This window comes from Stenella coeruleoalba (genome assembly GCF_951394435.1).
Source record: "Stenella coeruleoalba genome assembly, chromosome: 6".
In the NCBI taxonomy this organism is placed as follows: Eukaryota; Metazoa; Chordata; class Mammalia; order Artiodactyla; family Delphinidae; genus Stenella; species Stenella coeruleoalba.
In genome coordinates this window covers 127,449,027-127,474,816 of record NC_137151.1, presented here as the reverse complement: position 1 = coordinate 127,474,816, position 25,790 = coordinate 127,449,027, and the positions used below count along the sequence as shown (strand labels likewise).

Below are 25,790 nucleotides of genomic sequence, written 5' to 3'. Positions count from 1 at the left end.
CTTCGCGCTATGGCTGCGTTGGGTCGGCAGGTGAGGGGGAACCGCGAGCAGGGGCTCCTGGAGGGTCGTAGAGGCCGGCGCACGCCGACCTGGTTCCGCACCCTGATCTGCGGCGCTCTCCGCTCCGCCAGTGCGGCTTTATCCCACTTTCACCCCGCCGGCGCTGGGCCGACCCCGCGAGTGGACCCCAGACAGGGCGAGAGCGGGAGGCGGGAGCAGCGAGCGGGTGCACTTGACTGGCTGGCGGGGGCGCGGCGGCCGAGGGCGCTGGGGAGGCTTTGGGACGGGCCGTGAAGGGCGGTTGAGTGCCTGGGGATGTGGGCCTCGTTCGTTACGCGCCAGCCTGAACCCTGGAGAGTTCTGAAGTCAACGGGAGTAGTTTGCCTGCAGGCTACCAGGATTTCTTTTGTGGAATGAATTTAAGTACGTGAATCTGGAGACTCACGTGAGGTCCAGATTTTTCAGGTGTGGGTACCCACTTGGACCCCCAGAGTTGGCACGGAAATCACTTTAAGTTACAGACATTTGAGGTTTAGCAGATACAGAAAGAAGCCGCCTTGGGGCGGCCCTTATCGCGCTAAAAGCAGAACTTTCTGGGAGCGAGGGCGCCACAGATCCTTTCTCCTGGGGAGCTTTACGGCCAGGAAGGAAAAAAGAGAGGGAAGACGACGTGCATCTACATAAGCAAACATTATCACAGACTTCCTGGGCTCCCATTTGCTCGCCTAGGAGCCCACCCGCATTTGCTCAAGTTAGCCCCCAACTCCAGCCATTTAGGGAACCAGCGCTTGTGAGCCACCACATGCATATAAATAAACTGTTTTTTCTGCCTGCTAATCTTCCAGTTAAATCTGCAGGCCCCCCAGGCACTGAGAAGGTGGAGGAAACCCGCCCCCCCACTTTACCTGGTGGCGTTGAAATAGTTCTCCCCTTTCCCCCTTGTCTGTGTCTCCTCAGTTATAGCAGCAACAGCTCATCTCTGTGCTTCTGCAGTTCTCTGTTCTCTGTACGTGAACGTCTTTCTATGTAGGCTTTTTAAGTTCAGGTATGACTTTGCGGATTGCTTGTAAAAACTTCTGTTTGTGTAGGACCAAGGCACTAAATACCCTGCCTCAGAAATCCCGAGGTGTCCGTTATGTGGGAGTGGTGAGGAATTAATTCCCTTTGGGGGCTGTGTCTTACAGGTCTTGGATGGGCACCGCCTGATCCCCCTCACCTGGTCCCTTATTGCTAGGCAGACTACTCGGCTTGGAGGACAGAAGAGGACAACTGCTTTTTTGCTGCGTAAACTGACAATGGTCTCCAGCGGGGGGGGCCTCGGGGAGTCACCCTCTGTTGAACCCCAGAAGTACGTGCAAGAACCAGAGCACAGGACGGGGCTGACTCAGTGCCTCCTCGAGAAGCAGAGGACGGCTGTGGAGCGAGAGAAGGTCGTCAGTTCCCTCCTGGACATGGGTTTCAGTGATGTCCATGTTAACGAACTGCTCAGTATACAGCCAGGCACCCACCCTCAGCAGTTGCTGGATATCATTTCAGAATTAATACTCCTGGGTCTGAATCCAGAGCCTGTGTGTGTGGCCTTAAAGAAGAGTCCTCAGTTACTGAAACTGCCTGTCATGCACATGAAGAAGCGCTCCAGTTACCTGCGAAAGCTGGGGCTTGGAGAAGGTATGAGAAGGTGTAGATTTTATATAGGGAGCTGAGGAGTCAGAGATGGGGAACGAACAGCCTGGTGAGGTCGATTCGGGGAGGTTTCTGGGGGAAGGCCTTTGAGAGGAATGTGTGATTTGGCTTGGAGGTGAGGAAGCAGAATGAGCTCCGCAGAGGGCATTGCAGGAGGGAGGGGGACTGAGTGACCGACCCAGGCTCGTGTCTGGCGTGTTCACTGGAGGCTCGGGCATCCAGAACGGTGCTGGGCACGTGGTGTTGGTTTATGTGCAGGTATGTTGCCCTTTGATGCTCAAGCTGACTTGGTTGGGGTGGGCTTAGTGCTTTGTGTCTGTGTGATGGGAAGCCAGAGAGACAAAGTTCCCTGTAGAGGCTTGGATTCCAGTCAGGTGTCTCGATTTACTGTGGAATGTGAGATCTGCCCAGATTCCTGGGACACTGGTGGAGTGAAGGCAAAAAGAGCCACCATCCCCACCCCCACAGGATTCACGCCCCGGGAGCCCTAGAAGTTCACTGGATCTCTTTACGGGCCTTCTGGGGGCGGGGTGGCGTGAGCAACTCCTAGGACCCCTGCCTGCTTTGACCAGAGGAATGCCACTCTTTTGTTTATTCTTGCCTCTTGCTGGTAAAATATTGTCGGGTGGGGGAGGGGGAGAAAAGGTTTGGGAATTCAGATTTCAGAGGATCTTTACGGTCTCCTTCTCTAGAAAATGAGCAAAAGATAGCGGTGTGGGGCTTCCCTGGTGGCGCAGTGGTTGAGAGTCCGCCTGCCGATGCAGGGGACACGGGTTCGTGCCCCGGTCCGGGAGGATCCCACATGCCGCGAAGCGGCTGGGCCCGTGAGCCATGGCCGCTGATCCTGCGCGTCTGGAGCCTTTGCTCCGCGGGAGAGGCCACAACAGTGAGAGACCCGCTTACCGCAAAAAACAAAACAAAACAAAACAAACAAACAAAACAAACAAACAAACAAAAAGATAGTGGTGTGTGTTTCTCTTAACAGATTACCTATCGCAGTATAATCTAAAAAGCTAAACTTAGCACCTTACATGCAGCGGTTATATCAATAAATTAACAAGCTCAGCATGGCCTTAAGCTGCAAAGATGAAGACTAAATTCCTGAAATTCATTCCTGACACGTTTTATCAAGACACTGACTGGCTCACCTGTTAGGAAGATTTTAATTAACAGTTTAAATAAGTGGTTCTAAGTTTCTAGGTACTAAATTTTACTCAGTTACCTGTAGGAAGACCATATGCCTTAATTTGCCTGGGAGAGTCTCGGTTTATACCAGTTATCCTAATGCAGTTACTAATAGGGACTCTGTCACTGAGAAGCACCGTAGTGTGGATAAAATATATGGTCACCCACTAACCAGGAGATCACCAGTCTCTGTGGTTGTGTGTCATGATTCTTGTGGTTATTACATTAATTATTAGAGCGGAACGCCCTTTCATTGAGTTCAGGCTCCTCAGTCTTAAGAATGTTGGTTGTGAATATTTCAAGGGCTATTTTATCATAGAAGGAAACATGAACCCAAAGCCCTGACATGGGGGAAGCTACTATCCCATCTTACTGTCTGAGCTTTCCAGTAAATCCCTGTGAAAGTCTTTTCTAGGTGAGAAGGGCAAGAGGAGACCTAGAATATGAAGTAGGTGCCTTTCAGCTGTGAGGCCAGAAAGAGGCCTCTTGATACCAGGAGGGAGGGTTGGCGAGTCTGAGAAGTGAGAGGGAGTCAGTGGGGAGATGTCTCATTCTGGCCCATCCCATTTCCACGACGCTTCTGGGAAGACGTTATCTGAAGCTGGCACTCCTTCTGTGGAAGAGAGGATCCTTGTTTGATTTTTAAATGCTGGCTTGTATTGGGTGTGGTTGGTCACTTGGGCTTCTGGAATATCCTAAAATTATGTACTTGCCCTTTTTTACGTTCTTCAGGGAAATTAAAGCGGGTGCTTTACTCTTGCCCTGAAATTTTCACCATGCGTCAGCGGGACATTGAGAGCATCGTCGGGGTTCTCAAGGAGAAGTGCCTTTTCACGGTAAAGCAAGTCACCGAGATTTTGCACAGATGCCCCTGTGTTCTTCGGGAGGACCCTGGTGAACTGGAATACAAATTCCAGGTGAGAATTCCTGGTGGCGTGATTAGTAACAGCAAGTTTTCGAGTGTAGTCAGGGTTAGCTGACTCGCGGGGGCGAGTGGATGAGGTGAAAGGCCTAGACCCTCTTTGCTTGCACCAGCCAAAGAGAGTTCGGTTTTCGTTCTTCACTTCTTTACTACAGGTAAAAAAAACCTCTTTTGCAACTTTTCTGCCATTAATAACGGATGACCCAGGTCTATTCTTAGAATCCTAATGAGGCCTCTGCTTAAAATACTTAATTTAAAAATAGCTAGAACCTTCCTATCTTTAGAACCTATTTTGCATGTTGATCTTAGAAACATAATTGTGAAGGGTGTCCTAATTTTTTGGTAACAATTATGATGGCTTAGGTCAAATCCTAGATGTTTTCTGAATTTTTTGCCTATTTTTTCCATACTCAGAGTTTTCCTTACCCCATGAAGAAAAATAGAACTTAATTTCTCCCTCCTGCCCTTTATTTTCTGCTGCATTTTTCTCGATATGGATTTGAAAATGCTTTGAAAGCCATCACGCAGGTGTCGGGATCGTAGTGTTCTGCCGTCGCTAGTGAGGCAGGTCTCTCCCAGTGCTTTTGGACAGTTCAGTTCACTGCGCCTTAGGAGCCTCCAAAGCTTTCTGCAGCTGCACTTCCTAACCATGCTGTGTCTCCAGTATGCCTATTTCAGGATGGGGATTAAACATGTGGACGTGGTGAAGACCGACTTCCTGCAGTACTCCATGACCAAGACCAAGGAGAGGCACGTGTTCCTGGAGCGCCTGGGCCGGTACCAGACCCCCGACAAGAAGGGGCAGACGCTGGTCCCCAACCCTTTACTCAGGGACATCCTCAGGGTTTCAGAAGCTGAGTTTCTGGCCAAGACAGCCTGTTCTTCTGCTGAGGAGTTTGGGGTTTTTAAGGAACTCTTGGCCCGGGAGGAGGAGGAGTCTGAGGGCCGAATGGCTGATGCCGGAAGCCCGGAGGAGGCGGGGCCGTGACGGACGGACTGGAGTGCAGAGAAGCCCAGACGGATCGGAGGGTACTGTAGTTTCCTCAAGGCTTTTGGGAACTTCACTTGGATCTTCTCAGGTTATTTTTCATTCTCAAACTGGTCTTTTGATAAAAAATTAATTGGAAATCACCTGAGAAGTAGACTAAGAAGCAGATGCATTGGTTTGATCTGCCATCAGGTTCAGGGGGGAGGGCCCTGTTCCATCCTGAGCAAAAGGCTGACTTTGAGCCTCTAGATCGTGGGGGGGGGCTTGACACATCGACGTTCGGTCTTACTTTTTCTCTCCCATCTGTGTTGGTGACAGTCCCGTGACAGTGGGGGATGTTTCTTCTGGTTCAGGAGTCATTTTACATCCTCCTCGTGACAAAGATAGAGTTCTGAGAAGACAGCGAGCTTTTAGGTTATCACAGCACTTTATTTTATGAAAACAAGGAACAGGTTTTCCACAAAAATACTCAGGTTTTCAGTTCAAAAATAGTTTATGGTTTCGTAATTGCAGTCATTGTACAGCAGAGTAAAAGGAAGTTGATTAGTGATGTATGGTTTTGTTCTGCACAGCTTCTTAACGCCAGCAACGCGGGGAGGGCGCTTTTTGCATCTTTGTGAAGAGCAGGCCCTGACTCTGACCACCGGCGGAGTTTGCTTTCACGCCAGCTCAGGCCCAGGGGGTTGCGTCCAGGCCTGACGTCTCTGGCGTCCGTGGAGTTCTGACCTGGAGCCAGGGCCACAGGTCTGGGCTTGGTTTCATTTCAGGGAGCTCTCCGCGACACCAGAGGTGGTGGAAGGCCCCTTGGGGAGGCCAGTGGGTCTGAGGAGTGACTTGAAGAGTTGGGGTTGGGGAATGGGCTTGGATGTAAGCCAGGGGTCATCTCTGAGGTAGAGGTACAGCCCTGATGGCGTGAGCTCTGCGAGGGATGGGAAGATGGGTGATTCCTAGAAGGTTCTGGAGATTCCTTTCTTGGGGGCAGCTGGCACAGGATTGATGCTGCAGAAGACATTTTTGGTGACGTGCCCAAAACTCAGGTCTTTACAGCATTTTAACAGCTACACACGAGACTCCTGGTGCTTGGCCTCGCTTTTCTTGCAGAGACCACGTAAGTCCTGGCAGGTGGCGGTTCTCACCTGGGGGTGATCTTGACAACAGGGAACACCTAGCAACATCTGGGGACATTTCCCATCTGGTTGTTAGGACCAGGAGGGTGTGCAGTTGGGGTCTAGTGGGGTCTAGTAGGTCGAGGCCAGGGCTGCTTCTAAACATCCTACAGTCACAGGACAGGCCCACGACAGGGTGAGCCAGCCCAGAGACAGCAGCGCCAAGGCTCAGACACTGCTCTCAGGCCCCATTTAGCAAAACGCGACCGTGTTGATTCGTGAGGACTTAAGGTTTTAAATGGGCTTACATTTGTTTCTCTTTTATTTAAAAGTAAAGTAAATAGCTGATTTTTAAAGAGAGTTCCTGTCTCCTCTCTACTGGGGTTCTCTTGGTAGGTTTTAGCTGTGTTTCATTGCGGGTAGGTTTGAGCTGTGTTTCATTGCGGGTAGGTTTGAGCTGTGTTTCATTGCGGGTAGGTTTGAGCTGTGTTTCATTGCGGGTAGGTTTGAGCTGCATTTACTGAGGAGCAGATGTTTTTGCTTTCTCCAGGCTCATATTCGAGCATGACTGCAAAGAGAAAGACTTTGTTTTGCAAAAGCACAGTAGCTCAGTGAGTCCCTCCACACGTGGGTCCGACATCAGGGGCAGTTGTTGGCCAGTGGCAGGAGTTCCAGCCCAGGGAAGGTGCTGGAGGTTGGCTGACACCGGGTGGAGCCCTTGCCTGTTGGTGTGGCTGGTGGGTGAGCAGCAGGGTGCCGCATAGCTTTCCTCATTTGCACCCGTGTCAGTCCTTGTGCAAGGGGAAAAGGGAGGTTTTGTCTTTACTGTCTTTCTTAGCCATGGGCAGAATGATTTGAAAGTAAAGAGATTTCATTTTTCATTTACTCTTGTGTTTTGTGGTCTCCGGGTGGCCGGCACGATCCCTGGAACCTAGGGTGTTGCTCTTGTGCCCCCCAGTCGGGACTAACAGAATCTTAAATCTAAGCTCGATTACGTGGTTAGTTGATCCAAGTTTTGATTAGCACAAGGCTAACTCGGCAACTCAGGATCGCTCCTTTCTTTTCGACACAGAAATGTGTATGCCCCTGGCAATGTTTTGATTCCATTTTTGCTAATTTTTTGGGGTGGACCTTGAGTATCTCCAAGGAAGACGTTAGAGTTTTAAGAAGGAGCCACGTGGAAAAAAGCAGTGGCTCATTTGTAATGTTTCAAGGATGAATTATAATTCCTTTAGCATCAGGAAGTCTTTCACTAGATGTTTAACTTATAAAACATCAAAATGGGTTAATCATAAGAAAACACAGCACCAAGCTCAGGATTCAGTAGACTGTTTCTTGTAGAAACAAGGGCTTCTAAGCTACAGACTGGAACACGTTACATTTGCCTCGTGGCTGAGGGGCTTGAGGTTATTAACATGGCAGTAGAGGGTTTCGTCTTCTTTCCAGTGATATCACTTGATCTTGCTGTTTGCTCGTGACGCCGTAGCCTACACAGAAGCACAGTGACAGGTCCCAGTGCCACAGCAGAGGTCAGCAGTACGTGTTTATGTATGTGGTTTTCTCTCGATTCTCCCAGTGTCAGAGCCCCTGGACTGCACTCAGCCGTCTTCTCCAGGTGGGCCTTGGAGACTGGGGACCTTCTGGAGTACAGTAGAGACTTCTCGAAATGACTATTCCTCCTTGCTGAAAATGACAGAATGCATAATACACAGACATATGCACACAAAACTTTAATAAAAATAAAAAGCCTAAAATATAACTCTGTAAAAAAAATTTTTTTATAAAAGATGAAAGGAAGAGCCGCTTTCTGTGGCTGTGGTGCTGACTCAGGGCAGAGTCAGTGGAAGATGCACGGGGCCTGAGTTCCAGTCTGGGCCAGCGGCTAAAATGTTCAGCGCACTAGAGGTGGGGTCGGCTTCTCTGGTTTTCAGCTCATTTGCAGGGAGAAGCAAGCGCTGCTTAGAAGCGCGCTAGAGAGCAGGCGTGGCAGGATGACGCGGCGATCTGTGTGTGAAGGAGGAGCGTGTGGAACACGGTGCTTACTACCTGAGAGCCCCACACAGCGTTATTTGCGTCCTGGACTAAGAGAAACCCTAACCAGCGTCGCGTTCAGGCCTGTGGGAGGAGCCCTGGCTGGACTTGGTAGAGGTGCTGCCTTGGCTTTCCAAGTGGGGTCTGAAACCCTTGAGGTTTCCATGAAACCCTTGAGGTCTTTGGTGCCTTGGTGGGACTTGTCATCCAGGGGAGAGGCCAAAGCCTATGACCTCGAAGACCAGGGATTAACCCAGTGTGGTGCATGGGCCAACTTGGCCCTGCCTGTTTTTGTAAATAAAGTTTTATTGGAACCCAGCCACGCCTGGTCAGTCACAAGTCTGTTGGCTGCATTTGTGCTACCACTGCAGAGCTGAGTCATTGCCACAGAGACCATAGGGTCCTCAAAGCCAGGAATACTGTCTGACCTTTGCAGAAAAGGTTGTAGGTAAAAAGTGTCTAAACTCCGTCTTAGTGTTATCATTTTCTCTCTCTGAGTCAGCTGGTCCGTATGATGGAGCAGTAGCCTGCGAATGGTCAGCATAAATAATCTGCTGGCGGAGGAGAGCCGGGCGAAGTGCTTGCAGTGTGGCCTCATCTCTGCCCCTTCCTCCCAGCCCCACCATCTCTGCCTTGGAAGCTGTTGAGAGCAGTTCCTCAATTTTGTTGCTAGCTCTCAAAGGGAGAACGCTTTCTCTGACTTCGGAATCTGAGAACGGGTTTCTGAAGGTTGCAGAAGCGTTCCTGGTGGACAGCCTTGCCATCCAGGGCTAACATGTGCGCCGTGGGTGCGCATTCTCCCTAGGAGACGGCAGCCTGGGCTACGTCAGGTGTGGGTTCTGTCCCGGAGGTCTCCCTGGTCGTGGCTGGTGCTTGCCTGGCCTGGCCGTCTGTCTTCCAGAGGCCAGAGGAGAGAAGCCACTCAGGGCACCGACTCCAGCCAGGACCTTGTTCTCAATCCAATTTTAGACCTCGTCTTCCTGGGCTTTAGAAACTCGTGAGGTTGATGGAGCGTTAACAAGAGCATCCTGATCCTTAGAAGAGAAAACAGACCAGGGCGTGAGGAGGATGGTGGTGGTACCCATTCCGCTTTACAGCGGCGGCTCCCAGGTTGCTGCCCCCGGAGTACCTGAAGAGCTTGCCACGTCAGAACTGTGAAGTTTGTTCCCTGTGACATGGCAGTGGGTGCTGGGGGGCAGGCTCGTGGAGGACTGACTATACCCCCCAGTGGTGGGGACACGTGGGCAGCACTGCAGCTTCAATTTGAAATCTGCAGGCTGCAACCCCCTTCATTTGGTGCCGCCTTGGTTCTTTTCTCTGAAGGTGTATGGGCTGTCCCTGGTCTCTCTCGACTGAAATGAATTCTTGCACTTTGTTCGTGTGTGTGTGTGTGTGTGTGTGTGTGTGTGTGTGTGTGTGTGTGTGTGAATGTGAATGTTTCCTGCTTATTTGTGTTTTCTCTATTGTCTGAAGAATGGGTATCCTAAAAGCCAGTATTTGATAATTTAACAGTTGAGGGTTTCTGATGTGTTTTTATAGAAATGGATTCATTGAATGAGTTTAAAAATATATATATTGGGCTTCCCTGGTGGCGCAGTGGTTGAGAGTCCGCCTGCTGATGCAGGGGACACGGGATCGTGCCCTGGTCCGGGAGGATCCCACATGCCACGGAGCAGCTGGGCCCATGAGCCATGGCCGCTGAGCCTGTGCGTCCAGAGCCTGTGCTCCGCAACGGGAGAGGCAAGAGCGGTGAGAGGCCCGCGTACTGCAAAAAAAATATATATATATACATACATATATATATATATATAAAATCAGATGACTTATTGCAATATAAATGTTTCACACCCCAGTTATATCTGTGGGTGGTGAATTGCTTGCAAGCCTTGGAGTGCATGTTTTGGGTATGTGGTGGCGGGGGGGGGGGGGGAGTGATGCCTTTGAGTAGGTGGGACCTGAACGCAGAGACTTTTGATGGGAACTGAACGCCTGAGGTCACACGTTCTCGCTCACGTGCCGCTGCCCAGCCTGTGGGTCCCAGCCTCTGCTTTCCCTGCTTGGTTGGTGAACATTCTGCTTTAGTGTCAGCCTATACCTGCGAAGCTCTTTTGCTTCTGGTTGTTTATAAAGGTCTCTGAGTAACATTTCTTCTTCATCTTCTCAGCCATATAAAAAAATGTAGCCTGTTTGTGAAGCTGCTTGGTACCCAGGTACCCAGGAGTCTCACTCCTCTCCTACACCACCAGGAAGATGGGCTTCTAGGCTCCTTTATGGAGCTCGAGTGGTGAGCTGTCCTGGGTCAGCCAGAATCCCTCTTTCATTCCCAGTGCGTCACGTTGATAAGAAATTGTGTTGGGCTGTGGATGGGTCTCTGTGGCTTAGCCTAGTATCTTGCAGATTATCGTGAAGGTTTCCACAGAGCGTGCGTGTGAGGGGGTGGGAGTCACATGGGCTGACTGCACAGAGGTTGGGAAATGCTGGATTAAGCAGGAATAGCGCTAGAAAGCTTCTTCCGTTTCAGGGTTTCTGAATGCTCAGGAGGCCTGTGTTCGTTGGCACTCTCCCAGTGAGGGAGTCTCAGGACTTACCCAGAGTTACGTGATCAAGGCCGCACACCCTTTCTCAGTGGACTGCCATTTAGGGTCTGGAAAGCACTCCTAGAATTCCTCTGCCTTCTGGCATCCCAGGCCCCTCCCACTGTCCCCCCTCGCCTGCCCTCCCAGCAGCCCCTGTCAGTCCCACCTCCCTCTAAGAGCTCACCCGCCCCCTCCATTGCCATTGCTGATGACTGGGGAAGGGGTTTCTCTGCCCATTGAGATAGAGTGAGATAGAGTGGGACTCGATGTATCAGACCAAGTTTATGTCTATTGGGAGGCCTTCCTTAAGTATTATTTTTCTCACCCATTTTAACCCCCTTAGGAAGTTCTGAAACCTTCTGGTCTGAGTTTATGACACAGAGCACACACTGAGCTTTCTTCTCAGGGCTCCACAAGGAGACAGCAGCTCTCCTGAGGGCCGCGTGCTGGGGCGATGTCCCTCAGACTTCCCAGCAGCTCTGCTGGCTGTGGGAACGTACCTTAAGATTTCTTCAGTGTAGGACTGTTACTTTGTTTCCTGAAATAATTAGAGAAATGCGGTTTATTAAAAAGAAACCTGTGTCCCTGTAACTCTGCAGCTTCCTCGGCCCAGCCTGCCTGCTGTGATCCTGTCTTGTCTGTAGGTCACATGTGTTCCAGTTTGGGGAGTGTGGTAGTGAGACACTGACACAGGGATGAACGTTTGAGTCTGTGTGTGCCCACCTGGCTTGGGGTGGGAGTTGTGGAGTGATGAGGAAGGCTGCCTGGCTGGGTGTGAGTCATGGAGAGTGAGAGGGAGTGTGGAGGATGGGTGATGGGAGACAGGTGATGCGCTTGGGTAAGGCAGGGTGGGTTTTTCCTTGACTCAGAAACACAAGACCTGGTGCATGTGGTGACTGGTCTGTGGAGAATGTGACAGAGGTTTGGACTCTGCTGTCTGTACTCAGGCAGTGCATTATATAATAATCTGTGACTACCTTGAGCCCTTTGGGGAAAGAACCTGGGTGAGAGTGAATAAAAAGTAAATAGAGATTTACTGTATTTATATAATTGGACCTGTCAGTAACACTTCCCAATACTAGTGCCAGATACTGTGTGAACGTGCATAACCAGAGTGACCCCCCCCAGCACCACCACTCAACCTCCCTCCAGCACCTGCCCTGTGACCTTCCCAGCACCCACCATGTAACCTCCCCAGCACCCACTCTGTGACCCCTACCAGCATCCACCATGCCCAGCTGTACCCATCTGTGTGCGCTCACGTGTACACATGTGGGCACACAGTTCCTTAGCATAGCCGGGCTGCACATCTTGGCAACCTGGCTCGGCCATGGCCTGTGGCATCCCACAGCCCCAGTCACCAGGGCCACCTGTGGCCGCCTGCAGGGCACAGCACGGGCCTCCTCCCTGGGACGCACCTGTCTGGGGTCCTGGCACGCGTGCTCTCACAGCTCTCTTTGAAACAGGTGTCTGGATGCACTTTGTAGACTCTTTTATACCTGCATCACAAGAAAGCTCAGTGAAGCCGGAAACTGAGCAGAATGTTGCCCAGCCCCTTCACCTAGGCTACACAAACCTACAGGTAGCTGTACAGGTGTCTGAGGAAAGGCTATTATTCTCCTGATAAAACTTTACCTCCTGTGGATGTATTAAAATGTCCAACATAAAAATCATGTAATTGAAAAAAATGACTTTATCAAGGTATGATTTATGTAAAATAAGATACACTCATTTTAAGTGTACATTATGATGAGTGTTGACAAAGTGATATATAGTAAGAGATAAAGTGTGCTGGGACTTTCCTGGTGGTTCAGTGGTTAAGAATCCGTCTTGCAACGCAGGGGACTCCGGTTCGATCCCTGATCGGGGAACTAAGATCCCACATGCTGCAGGGCAGCTGAGCCCGCGCTCTGCAACTACAGAGCCCATGCATTTTGGAGCCCACGCGCTATGACTGGCAAGCCCGCGTGCCAGCCCATGCACAACTGGAAAAAAGCCTATGCACTGCAATGAAGAGCCTGCGCGCCACAACGAAAGATCCCGAGTGCCCCAACTAAGACCCAATGCAGCCAAAAAATAAATATTTTTTTAAAAATGTGCTATTTCAAAGACATGTCTTGCTTGAGACAGGCTACTTGGCTCCGAAGCCTTGAGACAATGTGACTGCACTCTTACGGGCAGTTGATGGAGAAGTTTGAGAAGCCTTGGAGATGCAGGCATTAGACACGGGTGGTGTGGAACAGGAGACCTGGCTCCCAGCCCTGCCTCCCACTTACTAACTAGTGTACTCTGAGCACGTCTCTGGAACTGAAGCCTCTGTTTCGTATGAGATGGGAATTGCTTATACTGCCTCTGTCACATGTTTGTAGAGAATAACGAATGAGAAAGTGTTTGACTCTTGGTAAAGCTTTTTAAACATCGGAGCTGTTTGAAAGAGATGCAGGGAGTTCAATGGGTAAAACTCATGAGCTTAGTCTAGGAGAGTCCTTAGGGTCTAAAGCCTTAGCTAAGACTTCCATTGCCAGCCATCAGGCAGTAAGAGGATCTGGAATTAACTTGCACATGTGAACAACTGGTCAAGATCCAGGAAGTAAGTCTTTTCAGATGTTAGAAAAAAGACCGTGCAACACAGTAACCCAGAGAGAAGGGGAGCAAGCTGAGCTCTGGGGTGGCCCTGGAATTCGGCCTGGAGGCACTTTTCGGACTGTGTTGTGGGTTAGGGAGAATCCAAGCAGTGGTTACACTGAGTGGGCAAAACACATTGGAGTTGGGGAGGCAGAGGGTCAGAGCACGGAGAGGAGGGAGCTGTGCAGAGGAAGAGCTCCAGACACCTGGAGGGGCGGGCCCCTTGAAGATTAAGCTGCGTGTGCATCGGCTGAGCAAAGACGGGCAGCAAGGAGCTACTGAGGAGCTGGACAGTTCCCAGAGCCAGAGTGGGGAGATCTTGGTTAATGGGCTGTTCCAGAGCAATAGAAACCCCAGAAAGGCCCTGCCTTAAAAGGGGGGCATAATTAACCCCAGAATAAAGGCTATGCCAACGCCACCCTAAAACAGGCCTCAACAGGATCCATCTAGACTGCCTTGCGAAAAACCAAAAGCCAAAAGTCAAAGGGACAGGACAAGGATGCCCACTCTCACCACTTCTATTCAACGTAGTACTGGAAATCCTAGGCACAGCAGTCAGATGAGAAGAAGCAGTAAAAGGTATCTAAGTCGGAGGGGAGGAGGTAAAACTGTCACTATTTGCAGATGGCGTGACACTAGAGAGCACTGAAGTCGCCACACGCAAACTGTCAGAACTGGTAAATACATACAGCAAGGTAGCAGGATGCAAGATTAATATACAGAAGTCCGTTGCACTTCTCTACACTAATAATGAAACATCAGAAAGTAAAAAAAAAAAAAATCCTGCTTAAAGTCACGTTTTTAGAAAGCCCTAGGAATAAACTTAACCAAGGAGGTGAAGTACCTGTATGCTGAAAACTAAAACATTGATTAAGGGAACTGAAGATGATTCAGAGACATGGAAAGATATCCCGTGCTCTTGGATCGGAAGAATTAATATTATTAAAATGGCCACACTACCCAAAGCAATCTGCAGATTCAATGCAATCCCTATCAACACAGCTATGACATTTGTCACAGAACTAGAACAAATAGTCCTGAAGTTTGTATGGAACCACAAAAGACCACAGATTGCCAAGCAATCCTGAGAAAAACGAACAAAGCTGGAGGTACAACCCTTCTAGACTTCAAACTGTACTACAAAACTATGGTAATCGAAACAGTGTAGTATTGGCAGAAAAACAGACATACAGATCAGTGGAACAGAACAGAGAGCCCAGAAATAAACCCACGCACCTATGGTCAGTTAGTCTATGAAAAAGGAGGCAAGAATATACAATGGCGAAAAGACAGTCTCTTTAACAAGTGGTGTTGGGAAAGCTGGACAGTTACATGTAAATCGGTGAAATTAGAACATTCCCTCACACCACATACAAAAATAAACTCAGAAAGGTCTAAAGACGTAAACGTAAGATGTGACACCATAAAACCCCTAGAAGAGGACACAGGCAAAGTGATCTTTCACCTAAATTGTAGCAGTATTTTCTTTTTTTTTTTTTTTTTTGCGGTACGCAGGCCTCTCACTGTTGTGGCCTCTCCCGTTGCGGAGCACAGGCTCCGGACGCGCAGGCTCAGCGGCCACGGCTCACGGGCCCAGACGCTCCGCGGCATGTGGGATCTTCCCGGACTGGGGCACGAACCCGTGTCCCCTGCATCGGCAGGCGGACCCTCAACCACTGCGCCACCAGGGAAGCCCCTGTAGCAGTATTTTCTTAGATCAGTCTCCCAAGGCAAAAGAAATAAAAGCAAAAATAAACAAATGGGACCTAGTCAAACTTAAAACCTTTTGCACAGCAAAGGAAACTTATCAACAAAACAAAAAGACAACCTACGGAATGGGAGAAAATATTTGCAAACAATGTGACCAACAAGGGCTTAATTTCCAAAACATAAAAACAGCTCATACAACTCAACAACAAAAAAACAACCCAATCTAAAAATGGGCAGAAGACATAAATAAACATTTTCCCAAAGGGGACATACGGATGGCTAACAGGCACGTGAAAGCATGCTCAACATCACTAATTATCAGAGAAATGCAAATCAGAACCACAATGAGGCATCACCTCACACCAATCAGAATTGCTATCATCAAAACGTCTACAAATAATAAATGCTGGAGAGGGTTTGGAAAAAAGGGAACCTTCATACACTGTTGGTGGGAATGTAAATTGGTGCAGCCACTTTGGAGAACAGTATGGAGGTTCCTTAAAATACTAAAAATAGAGTTACCATGTGATCTAGCAATCCCACTCCTGGGTATATATCCAGAAAAAAGGAAAACATAATTCAAAAAGATACATGCACCCCAATGTTCATAGCAGCACTATTTATAATAGCCAAGACTTGGAAACAACCCAAGTGCCCATCGACAGACGATTGGCTTAAGAGGTTGTGGTCCATATATACAATGGAATATTACTCAGCCATAAAAAAGAATGAAATATTCCCATTTGCAGCAACATGGATGGACCTAGGGAATATTATCCTTAGTGAAGTGTGAGAGAAAGACAAATACTATATGATATCATTTATATGTGGAATGTAAAAAATAATACAAATGGATCTATATACCAAATAGAAACAGACTCACAGACATAGAAAACTTACGGTTACCAAAGGGGAGAGGTGGCAGGGGCAGGGATAAATGAGGAGTATGGGATTAACAGATACAAACTACTATACATAAAATAGTTAAGCAACAGGGATTTACTGTATAGCGCAGGAAATTATACCCAATATCTTGTAATAACCTGTAGTGGAATATAATCTGCAAAACAAAAAACCAAACCAAAAAACCCAGAAAACTGAACCACTATGCTGTGCACGTGAAACTAATGCAGTTTTGTAAATCAACTTTACTTCAATAAAAAAATTAAAAATAAAAACATTCTTGAAAAGAATGCCAAAAAAAAAATTCCAACAGTCTGTACCATAAAGTTTATAATGTCTAACATCCCAACAAAAAAATTACAAGAGTATCAGTCATACAAAGAGTCAAGAAAATGTGACCCATCAACAGGAAAAAAAATTGAATAGAAAAACACCCAGAAATGAGAGCAATGACTGAAATAGCAGACATCTGTTATAAATTTGCTGTACACGTTCAGTGATGTAAAGGAAAATATAAACATAATGAGAGAAGTGGAGGCTCAAAGAAAGAACTAGATGGAACTTCTGGAGATGATAAAACACAATATCTGGGACTTCCCTGGTGGCACGTGGTTAAGAATCCGCCTGCCAATGCAGGGGACACAGGTTCAATCCCTGGTCTGGGAAGATCCCACATGCTGTGGAGTAGCTAAGCCCATGTGCCACAACTACTGAGCCTGCGCTCTAGAGCCCACGAGCCACAACTACTGAAGCCTGCACACCTAGAGCCCATGCTCCGCGACAAGAGAAGCCACCGCAGTGAGAAGCCTGTGCACCGCAACAAAGAGTAGCCCTGCTCGCCGCAACTAGAGAAAGCCTGTGTGCAACAACAAAGACCCAACACAGCCAAAGCAAAACAAAACAAACAAAAAATCACAATATCTGAAATGAAAATTTTGCTGAATGGGATTAATGGTAGGTTAGACACTGCAGAAGAAAAGATCAGTGAAATTGAAGGCATGGCAGTAGAATCTGTCCAAAACAAAGTAAAGAGAAAAAGGAGTGAAAAAAAGGAAAAGAGCCTCAGTGACCTGTGGGACAATATCAGTCTAATACATGTTTAATTGGAGTCCCAGAAGAAGGAGAGAAATGGATGCATAGAAAAAGTGTTTGAAGAAGTAATGGCTAAAATTTTCCAAATTTGATGAAAGCTAAAACCACAGAGGTGAAGCTTAACTCCAGAGAGTAAAAACACATGGACATAACCTACCAAAGCACATCATAATTAAATTTCCCAAAAAAACAGTAATAAAGAGAAAACGTAAAAGCAAGCCACAGGTGATGGGGACCGCGTTACATATAGAGGAACAAGAATAAGGGTGACTGAAGTTTTCCCATCTGAAACTGCAAGCCAGAAGACAAAGGAAGGACCTCTGAAGTGCTGAAATTTGAAAAAAACACAATTATCAACCAAAACTTCTGTGTTCAGCAAATGTGTCTTTTGAAAATGAAGGTGAAATAAAAGCCTTTTCAGACAAACAGAAGCTAAGAGAATTCACCACCAGCAGACCTGCCCTATAGGAAATGTTCCAGTGAGCTCTTCAGGCCAAAGGTAGATGGTACCAGATGGAATCTTAGACCTGCACGAAGGCATGCAGAGCGCTGGAAACGGTAGACGTGTAAGTCACTACAAAAGACTTTATGCTCTCAGCATTTTTAAAAAAGATGATTGTTGAGAGCAAAAGTAACACACTGTGTGGTTCATGGCATATGTGGAAGTAAAACGTCTGGCAGTGACAGGGGAAGTAGAAGCTTGCTGTTGCGTGTCTTCTGTGATACTGAAGTTGTGTTGTAATTCAAGGTATATTGTGATCAGTTGAAGACGCATATTTTAAATCCCAGAGCAGCCACTAAAGAAAATAAACCAAAGAAGTATATCAGTGAGCCAACAGTACAGGTAAAGCAGAATCCTAAAAAATAATCCAGAAGTAGGCAGGGAAAGAGAAAGTGACAAAGATAAGGTGGGACAGATAGAAAACAGCATGTTAGATTTCAACCCAGTCACTTCAGTCATTTTGTTAACATGTAAACGGTCTAAACACTCCAATAAAAACCAGAGATGTCAGACTGGCTGCATGGCAAGCCCCTCGCAAATGCTAAATACAAGGAAGTCCCTTTCAGATACAATAGGTTGAAAGCACTGGGTGGAAAGCTATGGGCAAGTGCAGGGCTCTCCCAGTCAGGTACTTGGTGGTCGCCCCAGGCACTGGTGTAACTAACACAGTGGGAAGACGCAGGTGCAGGGGCTCCGGGGTGCCATTCCACAAAGTCCAAATTCAGGGGCCTGTAAACCTGGGTTCCCAAGTCCCAGTGCAGCTCAGTGCCTCTGGTGTATCCCTGCTGCGTGTCACGCTGGCTTCATGTCCAGGCTCATGTCAAGCCTTCTGTCTTGCCTTCCTACATCCCATCCCAGTGATCTTTAAACACGTCAGGTGTCACTTCAGCTCAGTGTCCTTCAGTAGCTCCCCACTTCACAGAGGACACATGCAGGTCCTTCCAAGGGTCTCCAAGGCCCGCCCTCCACGCCCCCTCGCTCACTCGGCTCCAGCCCTGCTGGCCTTGCTGCTCCTTAGACGGGCAGGCAGGCTCCTGATTTCAGGGCCTTGGCAACAGGTGCACTCTGACTGGGCCATTCTTCCCTCAGATATTTCCGCCCGCCCATGTCTGGTCATGTCACCTCCATGAGGCTTCCCCGACACCCTGCCGAATGCTGCTGCCACCCCCTCCTGCCCCCCGGGCCTGGCTCTCCTGGCCCTGCGTATTCCTTTCTTCCATCCTCCTTTAGCGCTTGCCACCATTTAAAACACTGCAGGACAAACTCGTGCTTCTTGTGTACTGTGTCTCCCTCAGCTAGAACGTCAGGACTCCCAGGGCAAGACTTTGGCCCGTTCGGCTCGCTGATGTGTGCCGAGTGTTCCGAACCACGCCTGGCACACGGGAGGTGATCGTCCGTATTTGTGGACAAAGCAGGTTGTAAGTATGACCCACGGAGTCAGAGTGTTAGCAAGAAAGGTCCGAAGAGGTGGGCTCGGCAGACTCCCTCCTCAGCCCGTCTTACAGATGGGGAAACTGAGGCATGAGTGCCTTGCCCAGGGCCGTGTCAGGAACTCACGGCAGAACCACGACTCGAGGTCTCCTGCGCTGAGGAGTGGCACTTCCTGGAGTCTCCGCGTGCCCTGCCATCCAGGGAAGGGAGGCTGATGCCACTCCAGGGCGTGGGGAAGCAAGGCCCGAGGGCAGGCGCAGGGGGTCCCGCTTCTAGACCTCATGTGGCTCTGCTCCCAGCTGCACAGCCTTAGGCAAGGTTTTCAGCCCTTTTGCTTCAGTTTCCTAATTTGTCGCATGGAGGGGGTGGGTGGTCAAAGCAAGCCCTTTCTGTGCTGTGACTACTAGACCTCAGGGGCCTGTGAGGACAGGGTGGAAGCATTTCAGGGTCGGGAACACGCTACAGACATGGTGAAGGCGGAGGAGAGGGACTTACACGTGGTGACAGACGCCTCCTTCCCAGACCGGAAAGGACTTTGTCTCCGAGAACAGCCGTGTGCAGGGTTGGGGCACCTTTCTACAGGCTGCTGGCACAGAGGAAAAGGGCCGTCGCTTACCAGGAGCTCAAGGCCACGGTTCCCTCTTCCTGCAGGCACTGTAGGTCCGGGGTTCTGCCCCTGCCACTTCCTGGCCTGGGGCCCTGTCCCCGGGGCTGCTCAGCGACTGTGGGTGCTCCTCTGAGTTGGGGTCCTGGGAGCCTGCAGGCTGGTTTCCCTCAGGGCTGGTCGGAGTCTCTGGGTCTGGCAGGCCTCAGGGCTGTGTCGCTGGCGTGGGAGCTTCTGTCCATGAGCCTCTCGTCCTCAGCCCAGAAGTCTGAGGCAGGCCCGTGGCCCTTTTCCCTCGCACTGCCTTGTTTGGTCCCCAGGCGAGAAGAGCCCCCTCCTCCCTCCTCTCCCTGTGGAGCGGCTGTCGCTGTGTCCCTGTGACTGTCCCAGACCCCCCAGTTATCTGGGCAGCACCTTTCACCCTGGCGCTTTGGGGCAGTGGGAGGCCTGGCGGCTCACTGCCTGCCAGCCTCCCTACCTGGACGCTTGGAGGTCTGGGGCACCGTAGCCAGGCCCCTGTCCTGGCATCTCATGGCTGGAGGTCCTTGTGGCAAACCCACCCTGGGGCCAGTGGTCCCATCAGAGCCTGCCGTCACAAGCATCTAGAGGCCAGGCCCCAGCCCCAGTGACCCCAGCAGGCAAGGGGAGCGGCCCCAAACTTACCAAGCTCACAGTGTCTGCCTTTGAACCCCGGGGTGCAGTCACAGCTGTGGGCATCCTCACCAGGCACACAGGTGCCTCCGTTCTGACAGGGGTTTTCTGAGCAGTTCCCAGGGGCATCTGTGAACAGCCACGAGCAGTTAGTCTCAGGGCCCCACAGGAAGGCCTGATAGCATTCCCAGGTTGCCGTCCCCAACACCAGTGGGCCCTAGGGGTGGTCAGAGAGCAGAGGTGAGAAGACTGGCCTCAGTGTGCTCAGCCCTGACCCCATTACCTCGAGGGAGAGAGGGAGGGCTCTCGGTGCTGAGCCGTCACAAGGCAGAGGGGCCTTGGCTCACAGCTTAGATCATGGCTGCACTCTGGCCGTCTTTGGGAGAGACTCCCCGCTCTGCCCTGGCCTGTGCCCCCTGCCCCACGTTTCTGCTGACTTTGCCCCGCCGCACAGGGTTTCTTCTACTTGGAACACAGAGGCCAACCCTTGAGAGCCCTCCTCATCCTCCAGTGCCTGTCCCCGAGCCACCTGTGTGTCCCCAAGTCCCAGCCCTAGGCAGCCTCTGTGCAGCACTCTGTGCTGGCGTCTGTGCCCCTTGGGCCGCTGTCTGCCTTCCGCACTCTGGGAGCTAGAGGCAGGTTGGTCAGTGGTGCTGCCTGGGAGGGGCAGACCTGTCCCTCCCCCTTAGAGTCCACTGTCCTTTTTTTTTTTTTTTTTTAAGCTTTGCAAGATAGCTGTTTTCATTTTTAACTCTTAAAAAACTAAGAAACACAAAAGAATAAGAATCGTGCATACGCCACCACTTCCAGTAACCCCTCCACATCTAATCCAGCCCTTCCCTTACCCCCCTTCTCGGCAGCCGCCTCGTGGGGGGAGGTTGTTTAACATTTTGCCAATCTTGTTTAATCTATTTCCAGCTTACCATCTGCCTTTCTTTCTCTAGTTGGAGAATTTCAAAGCAGTTCACAGAAACCATTTCACCTGTAAATATGTCAGCAAGTATCTAATACGTAAAGACTTAAGCACAATACTATTATTACAAAGTTAACAGTAGTTCCTTAATATCACAAGAAACCGCAGTCTGTGTTCACATTTCCCTGATCATCTTTAAAAATGTTACTTACAGTTGGTCTCATCTAATTCAGATTCATAAAGATTCACATTGCCTTAGTTTGATGTATCTCAAGTCTCTTTTAATCTATAAATTTAACCTTCTTCCCCTCTGTATTTATTGAAGAAATGAGGTCATTTGTCCCGTGGAATTCCCATCCTCTGGGTCTGACTTACGGCATTAACTTGCCCCCTCCCCACGTTTCCTGTTAACTGGTAGTAAGAGAAAGGGGCTTAATAGGATTCAGGTTCACATGGTCTTTGCTTTGCTTTGGCTTCACAACAGGCGGTTGTGTGCCCTTTGGCTACACCAGGAGACATATGAGGTCTCCGCATTTGGTTTTCGTGATGTGAGGATCGATCACTGGTTCAGTGTTGGCAGCCTGATTAATCCAGAGTAAAGTTCTCTTAGGCTCTGCACCTCATGGCTTGAGAAGTCATACAGGTCCCTGATCTCTACTAGGGTCATGTCTAATGTGATCTGTCACTTCTCTGCCTCCACTAGCTAGGGAATACCCTCTGAAGACCTGCTTTCCTTCACCCACCCCTTGGTCACCCTAAAATACAGTCCATACAGGCAAGGCCAGGTAAGTGCTCCATTCTTTTCCTTTATTTGTACACGTGCAGAGTGAGTTGGTCCCCCAGCAAGCTCTAAAGTTGACCAATACGTTGTTCTTTCTTTCTTACCATTGTTATGACCTTGTGGACTTGTATATATTTGATGGGTTTCAGTCTGTTGCTGTCATTAGCTTTCTTCATGCTCAAATTATCCCATCTTTGGCCAGTGGGAGCCCCTTCAGGTTGGCTCCTGTGCCCTTTAGACACAATCCTAGTTGTTTTTGAAAGCCTGCTTGCTTTTTTACAAGTATGTCCTAGGATTTTTTTTTTTTTTAGGCTGTACCATGCAGCTTGTGGAATCTTAGTTCCCCAACCAGGGATTGAACCCGGGCCTTTGGCAGTGAAAGGGCGGAGTTCTAACCACTGGACTCCCAGGGAATTCCCATGTCCTGGGCTTATTTTGTCCATGTTCTGCTTCAGCCTTGGAATCAGCCATTTCTCTGAAGACCGCAGTCTATATATTTATTTATTAAAAAAATATTTATTTATTTATTTGGCTGCTCTGGGTCTTAGTTGCGGCACGCAGGATCTTCATTGCTGTGTGCAGTATCTTTAGTTGTGGCATGCAGGATCTTTTTTTAGTTGTGGCATGTGGGATCTAGTTCCCTGAACAGAGATCGAACCCGGGCCCCCTGCATTGGGAGCACAGAGTCCTAACCACTGGACCACCAGGGAACTCCCCCCCTGGTTCCTTTTAGTGGAGAATGGTATCTAGAGTCCACAGGCTGGCTGATCAAGGGGCTCACTGTTACTGTGGTGTCAGTGCTCCAGGTCTTTTCAGGAGACAGAACTAGGAAATTAGATTTAAAAAATAAAAATGAACAAATTATGAGTTCATTCCAATATTTCCAGTTCAAATGAACAGAATCAAATAAAATCAGGGGTTTTACTTCTTTGATTTTTATATTGTATCACTTCATGCTGAAAATCTTTGTGGCATTAACATAATTATTTTCTTTATCCCACAATGTACATGTAATAGTTTGGAAATGACATTAAGATCACTGAGTACAGCTTAAAATTTCTTGGCAATTCTTTTAATCCTTAGATTATATCCCACGAGATGTTAATAGTCAGAATGCTGTTTTATTTATTTATTTTGGCTGCGCCAGGTCTTAGTTGCGGCACATGGGATCTTTAGTTGCTGCACGTGGACTTCTTAGTTGCGGCATGCAGACTTCTTAGCTTCGGCATGCAGACTTCTTAGCTGCAGCATGCATGCGGGATCTAATTCCCCAACCAGGGATCAAACCTGGGCCCCCTGCATTGGGAGCGTGGAGTCTTACCCACTGGACCACCAGGGAAGTCCCAGAATGCTGTTTTAAAAATCACTTGAAGTGATCCTTTTTTTTCCTGTGTGGTTATGCCATCGGCATGGTTAATAAGTTTATTTCAGTTTGTTTTCAAATTTTAGGCATTGCTTTCTTTTTTGGTGTCATTTAAAAACACATTTTCTTATTTCTAAAGTCACATCTATAAAGGTACATTTAGAGATACCTGTCCTCCCTCTCCATTCCCTTTACTTCATTCTTGTTCTCTGCTTAATTATAGAGTTAATCATTTTTATTAGTTTTATTTATTTTTAAATATAAGAAAATAGGTATGTACATTCATATTTCCCTTCCCCACTTTCCTACACAAAGAGACACCAAAACACTGTTCTGCACATTACATTTTGGAAACAGCTTTGAGATATACTTTATATACGATTCAGCCATTTGAAGTGTATAGATTTTTAGCATAGCCACAGATATGTGCCTCCATCCCCATGGTCAATTTTAGAATGTTCTTATCACCTCAGAAAGAAACCCAGTGCCCTTTAGCTCTCACCCCATATACCTCCACCCCCCACCCCCAGTCCGAAGCAACCATTGATCTACTTTCTATCACTCTAGGTTTCCCTATTCTGGACTTTCACATGAATGGAATCAGATTATGTGTTCTTTATGACTGGCTTCTCTCACTTAGCATAATGTTTTCAAGGTTCATCTATGTTGTAGCATTTATCAGTACTTTATTCCTTTTCATGGTCCAATAATTTTGAATATAACACATTTGTTCATCCATTCATCAGCTGTTTCCACCTTTCGCCAATTGTGAATAGTGCTGCAGTGGCCATCTGTGTAAGTCCTTGTGTGGACATACGTTTTCATTTCTCTTGGGTGTGTAGCTAGGAGTGGAATTGCTGGGTCACATGGTAACTCCACATTTAATTCTTTGAGGAACTGAAGCAGCTGCACGACTCTACATTCCCACCAGCAGTGTTGGAGGGTTCCAGTTTCTTCACATCCTCATCAGTGCTTGTGGGTATCCTGACTTTTTCATTCTAGCCATCCTGGTGTATGTGAAGAGGCATCTCACTGTGGTTTTGATTAGCATTTCCCTGATGACTAGTGATACCAAACATCTTCTCATGGGCTTGTTCCCATTTGTATATCTTCCTTGGAGAAACGTCTATTCAGATCCTTTCCTTCTTTCTTTTTTTTTTTTTTTGCGGTACGCGGGCCTCTCACTGCTGTGGCCTCTCCCGTTGCGGAGCACAGGCTCCGGACGCGCAGGCTCAGCGGCCATGGGCCATGGGCCCAGCCACTCCGCGGCACGTGGGATCTTCCCGGACCGGGGCACGAACCCGCGTCCCCTGCATCGGCAGGCGGACTCCCAACCACTGTGCCACCAGGGAAGCCCTGCTTATTTCTTAATTGGGTTATTTGTCTTCCTCTTATTCAGCTTTAAGAGTTCTTTATATATTTTAGATTCAGATTCCTTTTCAAATATATGATTTGCAAATATTTTCTCCCATTTTATGTGTTGTCTTTTCACTTCCTTGATGATGTCTTTTGAAGCACAGAAAGTTTTAAATTTTGATGAAGTCCAACTTAACCTGTTTTTTCTTTTGTTGCTCTTGCTTTTGGTGCCATATCTAAAAATCCTTTGGGACTTCCTTGGTGGTCCAGTGGTTAAGAATCTGCCTTCCAGGGGACGTGGTTCGATCCCTGGTTGGGGCACTAAGATCTCACATGCTGTGGGGCAGTTAAGCCCATGCGCCACAACTACTGAGCCCATGGTCTCTCGAGCCTGCGTGCCACAACTAGAGAGAAGCCTGTGTGCCACAACGAAAGATCCTGCATGCCACAACTACGACCTGATGCAGCCAAAAATAAGTAAATAAATAAATATTAAAAAAAAATCCTTTGTCAAATCCAAGGTAATACAGATTTACCCGTGTTTTCTTCTAAGAATTTTATAGCTTTAGCTCTTACATTTAGGTCTTTGATCCATTTTTAATTAATTTTGTGTATGGCGTGAGGTAGGGGGTCCAACTTCATTCTTTTGTATGTGGATATCCAGCTGCGCCAGCACCGTTTGCTGAAAAGACTCTTCTTTCCTCCACTGAATGGTCTTGGCACCCCTGTTGAAATCAGTTGACCACAGATGTATAGGTTTATTTCTGGACTCTTAATTCTATTCCACTGATTTATACGTCTATCCTCGTGCCAGTATCTGGCAGTGACTTGATTCCCATTGCTTTGTACTAAGTTTTGACAAACGGGTATGTGAGTCTTCCTACTTTTTTAGGATGTTTTTTGCTATTCCGGGTCCCTTCCAATTCCATATGGATTTTAGACACTGTACATAACAATTGTCCAGAGACATTTTATGGTAACCTTACAGAACACGGAAGTGTGTAGGGGTGTTTAGAACCTGTGAGCCCACGTCAGCAATCCTTACTCTCTGTACTTGGGACACCAGCCTGCAGAGACTGTGACTGACATTTGTGCCACGCTCGGGCAGCTGGGACCCGAAGCCTAGAGTTATATGCAGCAGTGGGGTTTTTACTGGGGCACCACTCTGTAGCCTCATTTTACAAAGTCTCCACTGAATCCTGAGTTTATCGTGACAGACACACACACACACACACACACAAACACACTCACGAGTAAATAAAAACAAAGAGAAGGCTGTTTTGAACGAAGGTGGGGGACAAGGATGGGGCTGCACCCTGGGGCGGGGGCAATGGGCTCCTCCTATATGAAGGATAAATTACAGAGTAG

The 25,790-nt window shown here is 48.4% G+C and overlaps 2 protein-coding genes across 4 annotated transcripts in view; one reads left to right on the top strand and one right to left on the bottom strand.

Annotated features, from left to right (window-relative positions):
• Positions 1-9: 9 nt before the first annotated feature.
• On the top strand, positions 10-9,451 carry MTERF4 (mitochondrial transcription termination factor 4; the record flags this gene model as incomplete). 3 transcript variants are annotated; one of them, XR_013828664.1, is made up of 5 exons in its annotated part: positions 10-30; positions 1,185-1,668; positions 3,601-3,785; positions 4,455-6,280; positions 6,362-9,451. XR_013828664.1 is itself a non-coding variant. In XM_079923921.1 (4 exons), 4 exons carry the CDS (start codon positions 10-12, stop codon positions 4,776-4,778), a joined length of 1,014 nt encoding a protein of 337 aa, XP_079780047.1. In that variant the 3' UTR covers positions 4,779-9,451. The 3 variants fall into 3 exon arrangements, 2 of the variants coding, with proteins under 2 accessions (XP_079780047.1, XP_079780048.1); XM_079923921.1 differs by having other exon boundaries at positions 4,455-9,451; XM_079923922.1 differs by having other exon boundaries at positions 18-30; positions 1,235-1,668; positions 4,455-9,451.
• Positions 8,857-25,790, bottom strand: part of SNED1 (sushi, nidogen and EGF like domains 1) — an 89,307-nt gene continuing 72,373 nt past the window's right edge. The window contains exons 27-31 of the mRNA XM_079923923.1: positions 20,022-20,138; positions 19,250-19,340; positions 11,910-11,990; positions 10,992-11,029; positions 8,857-8,949 (exon numbers count right to left, since the gene is read on the bottom strand). Of these exons, the coding sequence (XP_079780049.1) occupies positions 10,993-11,029; positions 11,910-11,990; positions 19,250-19,340; positions 20,022-20,138 (326 nt within the window). The 3' untranslated portion in view covers positions 8,857-8,949; position 10,992. The remainder of the gene's footprint in view (positions 8,950-10,991; positions 11,030-11,909; positions 11,991-19,249; positions 19,341-20,021; positions 20,139-25,790) is intronic.